The following is a 12,148-nucleotide window of genomic DNA, read 5'->3' on the forward strand; positions in this document are numbered from 1 at the left end:
GCTGTGTTACAGTTGTGGAAATCAAATACATTCAGTCATTTCTTATATCTCCCTGTGGCTGGGCTGAATATCCTTCAGGACAGCAAACAACAACAAAATGGCAAAGTACAAAAGTAGGCACTGATAGCATGCAAGTATCCACAGTCAAAAACAGGAGAAATAATTTTTGATTGTACCTTGGATCTGGGTCAGCCAGTCAGGTTGATTATAATGCTCCGATGAGATAGTTAATGTGTTCAGAAAGACCAAGACAATAACAAGCCAATAAAATGTGACAGATTTTACCGCAGCTCTACATTTTCTTCGATTAAATCGATTCCATCGACGCCAGCGTCGACTGAAAGTTCAAATAAAAACAAATTTATTATTATACAGAAAACACATATGAACTTAAGGAGAATTTCTTCTGTGTAGAAAACATAGTGCAAGCATGTATGTGTGAGCAGGTGTATTTTCATAAATATGTGCACAATAGTTACGTAAATTGTTACCAGTTGCAGATTAGGGAGTGCTAATTTGTTATTCTTTTTTTAGGTTTCATTATAGATTTTTAAATGTAAACCACAATTTTTGGAGACTCTAAATGCCTGTGACATAATTAGATCAAGTTGCATATAACATTTCATTGAGTAACAAGATATATCTGTCTTCCCAGGCCCCATACACTTAATAGTAGTAAAGAAAAGCCAATGAAGCAACTTAAGACTTCAAATTGCATTTAGTCTGAAAATGTAGGCTTTGAGTTAAACCACAGGCACAATTCTGGCAGGATTAAACAAGGCAGGAATGCTGAGGTCAACTTTTAGAAATCTACCCTATAATGTTAGAAATCTCAGTCAGCGACTCCTAGAGATTTCCACTGATGTGCACTAAAATTGTGTCAGTGGGCAAATGTTTGTGAAATGAGTAAGAGTGACAATCAAGGCCAAGTAAACAGGCCCTATCTAGATATGAGCTGGATTCACAAGTGAGGGTATTAGCTTAGCTTTGGACTCATAAAACTAGATTTAATTTCTCTGCTTCACTATGGGAACTTTAGTGAACCAATTAGTCTCCCTGGGTGGCATTTCCATTTGTGAAACAGAAAGAAAATATATTGCTGGGTCATAGGAGGAGAAGGATTAGGAAGCACTTGATATTACCTAAAAGGGAGGCATATAAAATTCACACACCCAGAACTACAGCCGTGGACTCAGATAATAAATTTTAGGAACTGACAACTGCTTCATCCAAAATTCAAGGGACAGAGCAGGCACAGACTCCAATGGAAGCTTGACCTAGCCTTAAAATAGCAAAGAACTGAGAAGAGTGTGCATGTACGAGCTTCTTCCTCTATAGTTTCACTATCAAGTCAGTCTAGCACAAATCTGTTGTGATAGAAAGGGATCGTCTGCTCTCTCCTTTCCCTTTTGCCAAAACTAGCCCTAATGAAGTGAGCCAGACCTGAGAACTGACTGCTGGAAAACAATTTCTTTTTTTCTGGGTTGATTTTAGCTGGTCACTTGTCTGATCCAATTCGTTGTATTGCCGCATCACAGAAAGAGCAGGAAGAATGAGTGGGAAAGGCACCGCAGCCCTTCTGGCAGTACCAAAACATGGAACTATGGCTTTTGAAAATTGTTACAACTAACTAGGTGAATTTCTTAACACTTTCAGTATCTGAATTAGCAGGTATTGTATTTAGTATGTATAAAATCAGAAATGCTTTAAATCTGCCTCAGCAAAGAAAGCCAATATGCAATAACACCACCATAAAAACAACTGAGATTAGCATTGCATTCAAGCATTAACTGAGTTTTCCTTACGCACCTGAAATTTGTACTTGTAGTGATGGAAATTAATACTGGTTTCAGACATCGGTACAAAGATGTTTCAAGCCTTTGCAGTATTCTAACCATATAAAGGAAAAATATCCTGTCTTGACCTAAAGCAACACGGTATTCAAAAACATTCTTATCTTGCCAGTCCCCTGCCAAACAGTGCTATGTCCACGGCCATCATCAGGATGCCTCACTCCCTGGGTAGGTAAACCAGCCTTTTTTTACACTTACAGAACATCCTATCACTGAAGTAAATGAGATAAGAGTCTCATGAGACGAGAGTAATACTGTTTGGATATATCTACTTATAGGAGCCAAAAGCAGTCTCAAAGTGTGTAACTCATAGCTCTCTGAAGCCATTGGGGCTTTTTTCCCCCAAAAGGTCTGTGGAATCAGTGGCAAAACAATGGTGCACATATGAAAATGCTGCTGAAGGGTGTGCAACGGCACCCACATGTAGAAGTGTATGAATAACATAGGCATATGTAAAAAGCCTACAGAAATAAGTCAAAAATTCAAAAAGGAGAATAGGAGTAATTTTCCACCTTCATTAGATTGGTACAAGTAAAGAGATAAATAGTAACTAGCAGACTGAAGTAGATGGCCTGTTGGCCAGGAAAACCTGCGGCTATATAAAACAGGAAAACAAATTACACTACTTTCATGCAACAGTTTTCTAATTTTTAGTAACCACCCCTCCTAGTTTTAACCAAATAGCATAATTTTTTTATGGAAGAATTAAATGTACTCTTTTCTTTTGAGGGGAAATTCCATTTTCATAATTTTACAATGATATAATACTGCTTTCATGAAATTATCAAGCCTTTTTCACAAAATACAGCAGTTGCATAAATATTAAAATCACAGAGGACACAGAGTTGACATAGTTTGTTACAACAAACCAAATTATTCACTGCTTTTGTTCTCATTAAATAATTTATCATTTTTTCTTCATAACTATTTATGAGCAAATCATTATTCTTACAAATGTGTTCCCAATTTCACTTTCATTCACTCAGGTATTCATGTTTAGGTGGTCCTTTAGGCCCTGGCCTTAAATTTGAATCCACACATGGGAAATCCAGCCTTGCACTGAGTCTGACTGAACTCAGTGTCAGTCAGTCATGCAGAATCTATGAAGTTTAATTTGTTTACTTGCTATTCATGTGTGTTTGCATATTGCTACTAGACCTATGCAAAGGTAGGAACATTCATTTTCAGATTATTTTGTATCAGCAGCCTTTCATTATAACATGGTATTTTTCTCAACTGGACTTTCTGTTTAGAACCACATGCATAATCCCTGTGACTGCGAAACTGGCGTGCCTCATATTTTCACCAGTAAGCTCACAGAGAAGTAAATATTAATGTCCAAGATGAATTATTCTGTAATTGTGGGTGCTAACATCTGTGCAGAGACCCTAGACTTCACTACTCCTATTTATAAAATACAGGACAGAAGAATTGCACTAGAGCGCTCACTCATTATGAAAAAATAGAAGCCTTTGAGATTATTTTTCCATTCCTCATTTTTGTAGTCACAGGATTCAGGGCATAGTACCAGCTTTTTAGCATGACTTGAAGGTTAATGTGACCATATAATCACACTGACAAATAAGGAAGCAAATTCTTAAAAAGAGGGATCTTCACAGAGGACAAAGTGCACAAATCTCTTCAACTAGCAGATCCCTATCTTCCTCTAATCATAGCTATGTTGCTTCCATGTGAGGAGAAAAAACAGTTGTTCTAGTATCAAAACATTTCATATTCCACCTGGAAGATTACAAATATGCAGCACAGATCATATTTACCCATATATATCCTGGCATAACGTGTGGCTGATGGACACCTTCACTTAATAAACTGGCAGATAACTGCTCTATCTTGCTAGGACGTAATTCTCTTGACCAAGTACCCATCTGACTGTACAGAAACATATTTCCAAGGATTAACTGCTATTTTCACTTGTGGTACAGCAGGTAGGCTAGCTTGCAATAAAAAGCATTTTCTATTTTGATCCAAAGGCAAAGACATTTACTGTCAAACCAATAAGCTATGTCCTGATTTACTTTGCCCTGAAACACAATGTACTGCCACTGCAGAATAACATTCCCAAAGTTGGAGTGAGGATCAGGCCAGAAGACTGAGAATTAGACCAAGATTTTGTGTTTGGCTTAGAATGTGCTAGGACATCCCTTACAGCTGAACACATAATCTAGGGCTTTGCTGCACAACTGAGAGTTTCTGTATTTTAGGTAAACAGAGCTTTTTAGAAACTAGTTATTCAAATGAAAAACACCAAAATTACATTCTTCTGACATATCAGAAAAATTGATTTTGTAAATATGAGATGTTAGGTATCCAGAAGCAATGGGATGAGAACCATGAGTCTGCAGATCCTTATAGAGATAGAAGAGCAGATACACTCTGTTCTTAGTGGCATTGCAAAGCCAGCAGCTCTTCAGAGTGCTTTTTCTCTCTCTGATAACAGATGTTGTCAGCTGTTTTTAGGGATCTGGGACATGGTGCAAACCACATGTGTTTGGAAGACAACGGCACAACTATAATTTTGAGCTCTGTTGCCTCAATACTCCTCCTGACATGGATTCATTAAGTTAAAACGGATAGATCTTTCTCCAATGCTACAAGTAAAGACGTGAAAGTTGAAGGGGAAATTCCCATTACCAAATTCAGCTTAAAAACTTTAAGTATGGTTGAAGACCTCAAGCAGCTGCAGACCCCTGCAGCACTTCCAAATGAGAGACACCAACCTCCTGTTGCCGATTGCCACAACTTCTGTGAATAGATGCAGCAATACATGTATGAACGAACTTCTGTGTGACTTGTGTTTTTCAATGCCACAAGAACAGATTCTGATCAAAGAGGTCATGCAAAAGACATTTAGGACTGTGGCAGAATCTAGACTGCTGGAGATACTTTGGTGACTTTCTGGCTTGCAAATAAGTTTTCTTTCAAATTGATGTGTTGATTATGAACAACGATGGTAGAGATGGATAGCACTGACTGCTTCTTACTCACTGCTTGGACTACTAAAAACATCAGGTTTGGGTAGAAATTTTCCTTTCTCAAAGATGATGTAGCAGCTTTCATTTAACAGAACTTCTGGAGTTCTCTTTTTCCTTAAAATATGAATAATGGGCATGGTTCAGAACATAGGCATTACTTTGCTTTCTCTGTAATGCTTCTATGCGTCCCCACTGTGCAAACAGACCAAACCTGGAGAATGTAGTATAATGGCAGTCTATTGCACTGTCTGGTATTTGAAGTTTCATGCGACCACTTCATATTCGAGTTTCTCCTTTAAAACCAGCATGGGTAGGCTTCATAGCAATAAACAGTATGCTATAAGGTTGATTGGAGACAATCTCATGATTCAAAATAATCATGCTTGTTTGGGATTCTCAGCTAATGAAATACTAAATAAATTGTTCCATTTGTTCTACTGTTATGGTAACTGGAAGCAATGGCAAGAGAAATGACAGACCATTAGCATACTGAATCGCTTCTCTTTATTAAGCTAAAAGCAGTCTCATCTCTCATAATTCTCATGAAGGGTTAAGCTCAAAGGTCCACATGGACATAACTGATCCATTCAGTTGGTGTATCTAAGGCCAGTTTCTGTAGCAGAAGGCATACAAGAAATGATACAGCTTTAATAACTAATGATGAAACTTCTAAAAAGTTAGTTGCGTATTCGCTACCATCCTAAATGGCCAGACTGCCACTGGCCACAGTCTTCAGCAGAGTGAGGCACATTTATATGCTGTCACCAGTTTGCTGGCTGAAACAGATGGCAAAATAAAGCTTGATCATAACATCACATAAAAAACTGTCAGTGTAGAAAAGCACCAGTTAACTGTTGCCTGGGAACTCTTCTTCAAAAAAGAAAGAAGACTATTCGGAAGGAACACAAGTCCAATCCAATTGCTTGCAACTGGTCAGCGCTGGTAGGTCATTAGAGCTAGTAAGGCTAGTAGAATAAACCTGGGTATGCTATTCCTCTTCATTGCTGCAAGGAGAATACACTGCTGTTACCAATGAATTACTTACTATACATCCAACACTGAAATCAGTTTTACTAGAGTTAAAAAATTGGAATTATTCCAGATGTTGCCAAAACTGATGCCAGATGTTGCCAAATCTTCTTGATTGTCCCTTTTTTTCCACTGAAAATTTTCCGTGAAAAATATTTATTCTGTGGGTTGTCTGCCACTGTAGGAGTGTCTTTGCCCTTCATGATTCACTAAGTCTACCACTTGATTACTCAGCTTAAATCACATAGCTATTTTTTTTTTGTTCCGTCATGGAGTAAACTAACCTTTTTAAACAGAAAGAGGTATCTCTTCTGTGCTTGCAATTATCCTTTCTAATTTCTAAATATATGTCCTATAAGACTGGAAAATAAAATCAAAATAAAGAAACCTGTTGGTTTTGTACTGGCACATCCAGCATCTACAATATCAGGACTATTAATTATTAATTTTGCTTATAACACTTCCCTTCTGCAATCATACTTGAAAAAAGAAGTTCATATTCCCAAATGCTCCTAGTAAGTGAAGAGAGAGCCACAAATATCAGCAAAGCAAATCAGGGAGTTTGATTTCCAAAAGTGTTCATGGATACCTTACTTTTGTATTCACCAGTAACTGTTGGGAAGAATTTTCACACAGTAAAATTTAAAGTACAGCAAAGAATAATTATATGAGATCATCATGATGTGTAAATAGTCACAAGGAAAAATAAAAGCGATGAAGAGAGAGGAAAATACTGACCTGAACTTAGATTTTGAGATGGTTTGACTAGAAGAAAAGGAAAACACATTTTTAAGAATGTGGAAAAAAAATAATTAACACAAATTCATTCTCTTTAGGATTTTGTAAATCAATACATTGGAATTACACATACATAAAACCAAGCTTTTAACAAAATGCATCGTGAATGATGAAATTGAATTGTCTGTTATTTATTTTCAGAAATACCATTCCTAAAGCTTTACAAATTTTCTAAGTGAAAGAAAGGAAATCTCCTTTAGAACTAAGTAAATAAACTGCTCATGCAGAAGCTGCTCGAAGTAATGAAAATCTGAGCAAATAAATAGCAAACACCATGCGATATAGAAATACTCCCACACGTTCAGTTATTGCCTAAAAAATATGTATTCTCCAGAAAATGTTTCTTTTTACATATCATAGGGGACTTCCATTCTTTTCTTATTATTTTGGACAATAATTATATTTTACAAAAGCTTTCTGGAAAACATGACTCCACTTGGAAGTTTAGTTGAATTCTTTTCTATCTTCTTGAGAATTTTAGGAGTGCTTTAATGCTGTAATAATTGGTCTAATATAAAACTACTGAAAGGCAAAAAAACTCCCCAAGTGTCCTACAAAGCTTGACTATTTGAAAGCAGTTTGGGCTAAATAAACAATGGGGAAAGAATGATTCTTCTAAATTTTGAGATGATGAGGGTGGGTACTTGAAAACAGTCTGTGTACTCACCATAAACTCCCACAGCATGCTGGGTTCTCTCCTTCTCCACTCACATTCTCTGTGTTCACTGATTCAGTTTCACTGGTGGGCATGCTTGCTGTTAGGAGACAGAAATTGCTTTAGATTGATAGCCAAGCAAGGCATTACACAGAATGTGATCTCCTGTTCTATTGCAAGAATGCCTCCACTTTTTGCAGGTCTAATGAGAGCTTGGAAGATCTGAGGAACAGCAGATGAAGAAAGACACTTCATCAGTCCTCCTCTTAGAACGAAAGCAAGCACACAGAATTCCAGAGTGTATAGTAGCTTTTTTTTGTTTCTTTCCAATGATTCAACATAACTGTTGAAAATGCACTACAGAATACAACATAGAGGAGTTTTGTAACAAAGAGCTTGCTACCCCTGGCAAGGAAATAAAGCTGAGCTAGATTTTGTGACCTTTGATTTTAAGAAGTGTTCTGCTAACACTTTGGAGGTGCTTAAGTGTTAGTTTTAGTGTTGCTAACATGCTCGTTAATTCCAAGAAACGTCACGAAAGTTCTTCTGAAAATAGGAACTATCACACTCTGATCATACTGACCACTCTATGCTTTTACTTCCCTTATGAATTATCACAGCAAGATGCTAGAAAGTAATTGTGCCTGCAAATACTATATGAGCAGACAGGAAGGAGCACTGGGAATGGCAGAATGGGTACTACAAAGGATGATGATAATTACTACTAATAAAAAGGGGATTACTATATTTGTTAAACAGTGAATTACTGTACATATCGTGGATCATTACTGAATAGTTAGCAAGTGTAGCTAATGGTTTTTTAGACAAAACTCATTTGCAGATTGGTCATCATCATTTATCTTCAAATCAACTGAAATATAGAGGGAAGACAACATATGTCAAAAGGTGTTAGGAAATGATGAACAGCCGGAGTTCTCAGTACTTCCGAGGGGAGAACACTACTTCCATGTCTGCAAAGCAAGCATGAAAGGAAAACCTCAGAAACAAGAAAAGTGTAAAATTAATGTTGCTCGTTTATACAGTAGAAATACCATATGAAGTAGGAAAAAATAAGAGAGGTGGAAGATGCACTGAAATTACTGTAGAACATCAAGAACAAAAGAAAAACAGAGTATCTTAAAGGTATTCTGTTTTTTCTTTTGTTCTTGCTGTTCTACAGTAATTTCAGTACCTTCTGCTGTTTTGATGGTTTGCTTGTTTGGTTTTTTTGTTTGTTTGTTTTGTTTTGTTGGGGAGGGTTTAAGCCAATGTCTGTGGACTGAGAGTACTGAAGGCAGAAGGGCTACAATGCCTATTTCTGTTAGGGATGTCTCACTATTTTGGTAGCCTAAAGCAGGCTTAATTACACACATCTTAATATAAGTCAGACTCCAGAACCAGGCCCTGAATTTTCTGATTTGTCTACAGATCAGGTACAAAATGAGAACCGTTAGTAACAGTTTCTCTGCACAGCCTCTACATTGCCTCAACACTGACATAGAGATACATGGAAGTGGTAAATGGTAGTTGGGTTTCCATGCTCATCAGTTCCATCCAAGTAGAGAGTGACAGGTCTATGCAGGCTAGGTGCTCAGTTATTTGCAACAGCTGAGAATCTGTCCCCATACATGTAAGTGACCATTACATGAAATGTTAAACACAGGGTTGGCATAACAAAGAAAGATCCAAAATGTCCATGCAGGTGTTTGAATAAAACTTCAGGCACTTCAGGCACTAAGCACAGCAAAACCTTCTTTCACAAGGTTCTTCTGTTTTGATGATTCTTTTAAAATATTACTGTAATTGCTTTACTTATGAAAAATCCCTGGTTAGCACCTACAAGTGCCTCAATTCTAATATCATGCTTCTCTATAAATCAGTTTTAAAAAATGAATATTGCTAGTCTTGTGTGAACTTCACAGCTTACAGTCATAGACTTCAAAAGGAATTTCAACCAAAAGTAAAGCAAACAATCCTTGATGATATCCAAATTCAAGTATTAAAATTTGAAAGGATTTAAGAAAAAAAAAAATCTACAAAACTATTTACAAAACTATTCAATATCTTTTACAAGACATTGTCTCAGATCTTCAGAACTAATAGTCTTTATTTAAAAATGCCAGGGTCTTTTGCAATAAATGCAAGGAGTTTCCCTGTCTGGTTAATAACTGAAATGGTTGTCTTGTGCTAGGTGACCTGCATACTGTTAGGAAACACAACATTATAGCCACCTAACAATGAACATTTTAGCACTTGTGATGGGCAACTGCAAAATATGAGTGCAGAAGTCTCGTTTCACACACTGTTACCAAGAGCTGCCATGAAAAGAGCTAGGCCCACTTTTGCAAGTATTACATGTGCGATGTGTGTCTCACACTTGTGCTCAAATTTATCAACCCTTCCCTCATCTAAAAGCAGTACTTAGAATCCAATTGCTCATAAAGTGTCACCCAGTGTCACACAAATGCTATTTGTTTTAATACATGCCAATTCATCTCTAAAAGAGTAAGTGTAAACCAACATAATTTTGATTCAAGTCTACCCAGACTTGATGTGTTAACCCACAGTAAGAAATACCAGCCCTTCTTGAACATGACTGCATGAAGAAAAACAAAATACCAAAGAAAAAAAAAATCTTTGTCCCTACTGAAGCCAATGTCAGTTCTGCTAATAACTAAATACAGCCAGAATGTTACTCTCTATTTCAGACAGGGCTACTGCTCTAGCTCTATTAGTGACTTGCAGGTGCTGTGTTACAAAAATGGAAGAGGAAAAAAAGAACCGTATACAGGTCAGTTTACATTAGAAACTCAGCTGTCATTATACTGTAATTTATATGCCAAAGGAAAACTTGACAGAAGGACTGAGAAAGGCACCATGTGGAAGTCTAGCTCCAGCAATGCTAGCAAGTCATTAAATCTTTAGCCAGAAGAAAACAGCAACAGCACTGCATGACCACAACCACTCTCCCTAATGCAAGCAACCTGGCAAGTCTTGGAAAGGCTCAATTTCATGACCACAGCTTTTTTAAGGGCAGTGTTCATTGGGCAAAGTACAGCACACAGAATGAACTTCTGAAAGACCGTCTGATCTCAGTAAGGCCAGCTTTGAGATCTGTAAACTGATACTCCAATATTCAAAGGAAGATACCAAATTTTCTCTATTCGTTATTCACCTTTTGCCCTTATTTTACTGGCGTTCTTCTGGAAAGATTATCTAAATTTCTAGATAGTATCAGCTCTCTTCAATTATGTTAACTGTTTTCAAACAAAAGAATGCTTGCATTAGGCAATATAAACAACCCATATAGCATGCAGCTTAATACTTTCCTGAGTATAGAGAAAATAGGTCAAGTATATCAACTACTACATTTTATTTCTGTGGATAAGAAAATAGATTGTTTTTCTCACGTTATAATGTTCACTATTTACTCTAAACAGTTCTCAGATTTTGGAGCAGGGATTTCAAACTCCACTCCAGGACACAACATAACCAATGCATAGCTAAGAGCAAGTCAGCGTCCATCAGCATCGATATGTCCCAGCCAGCTGGAGTCAGAAGAAATAAATGCCATAATCCTGCTAGATGACAATTTAGTGTCACTGTAGAATCCAGAAGCAGGCTAAATTACACCCTGAATTATTGAACTGTGGTGGCAAGTATTATTGTTGGAAATGTTTTCCTCTAGAAAGTATATAAGTAGTATTTTAATCTGGTTCAACTTCAGCTATGCATTTTTGATCCACAGGCTGATCTCATTTCCACACTGATGCACTTTGGGTAGCTTTCTGGTTACACATGCTGAAGGAAAAGAGCTGCAGAAGTGCAGTGATCTGCAGAGCTAGTTGGATAATCAGTAATAGCTACTGGATCAGTAATCTTACAATTATTAAAAGAGGTACTATACTGGCAAAATTCTAGATCAACCTTGCAAAATGGTCATCTTCTGTCTGCTAGTAACATCCAACCAATTCCACGAGCTCCAAAATTCTCCTAATACTTTCTCAAAACATAGATTTTCTGAATCCTTTACACCAAATCTTTGACGTAATCAAACAGGAGAATAGAACAACAACAACAAAATCGCAGAGGCAAAATTATCATTGCAAATTCATCACAAATTTTCCTAAGTCTGCTACATGCCCAGAAAACACATCAGAAAGAAGTGATACTATCTACTCTGACTGTGAAGCTCCTCAGGGTAAATTCAGTTTAAGGAGGGACTGCCTGGAAGATGTTCTACATTATACTGTAGCAAGGTATCTGTTGTCGTAGTGCAGATTTAATGTTGATACTATCAACAATCATTCTTATAGGCTCTCTCTTTTTATAGGCAGCCCATGGAAACTCAAGATAAGGTTGAATGGTTACATAGGAGTGGAAGGAGAGTGAAATAATCAGTCTTCATTACAGAAGCATCACTGAACCAACCACTTCTAGCCCGAAGGATCACACTGTGAATCTTGAGAATGTATACTCTACAGATTTGTTGCTTTCTATAGAAATACAGGTACAGGTAATACAAAGAAAAATATTTAGGGTGGGATTTCTAATCCAGTGGTAGTCTAAGTCTGAGCTGCTCAGATCAGCATAATAGTCTCACAAATACAGAAAGAAATAGACTTAGGCCACCAATTTGTACTTTGGAAAAATCCTACTCATAAAAGGTATACCTGCCCTGCAAGACACACAGATGAAACTGTAAGTCAGCGCACACATGCTTGAGAATGCTTTTGACTAGCAACGTCAGGAACTAGTAGCGAGACAGCATTTGCGGCCGGCAGATGACAGCAAGTTTTCAGCTTCTTCCAAGCTGCTTC

General features: G+C 37.2%; 1 protein-coding gene across 1 annotated transcript in view; it reads right to left on the reverse strand.

The window, feature by feature from the left end:
* The window catches only part of CACNA1D (calcium voltage-gated channel subunit alpha1 D), a 192,838-nt gene that overhangs the window by 78,272 nt on the left and 102,418 nt on the right, over positions 1 to 12,148 (reverse strand). The window contains exons 10-12 of the mRNA XM_072875921.1: positions 7,341 to 7,428; positions 6,614 to 6,640; positions 177 to 337 (exon numbers count right to left, since the gene is read on the reverse strand). Of these exons, the coding sequence (XP_072732022.1) occupies positions 177 to 337; positions 6,614 to 6,640; positions 7,341 to 7,428 (276 nt within the window). The remainder of the gene's footprint in view (positions 1 to 176; positions 338 to 6,613; positions 6,641 to 7,340; positions 7,429 to 12,148) is intronic.

The sequence above is a fragment of the Ciconia boyciana genome, chromosome 11, assembly GCF_034638445.1.
Source record: "Ciconia boyciana chromosome 11, ASM3463844v1, whole genome shotgun sequence".
Taxonomy (NCBI): Eukaryota; Metazoa; Chordata; class Aves; order Ciconiiformes; family Ciconiidae; genus Ciconia; species Ciconia boyciana.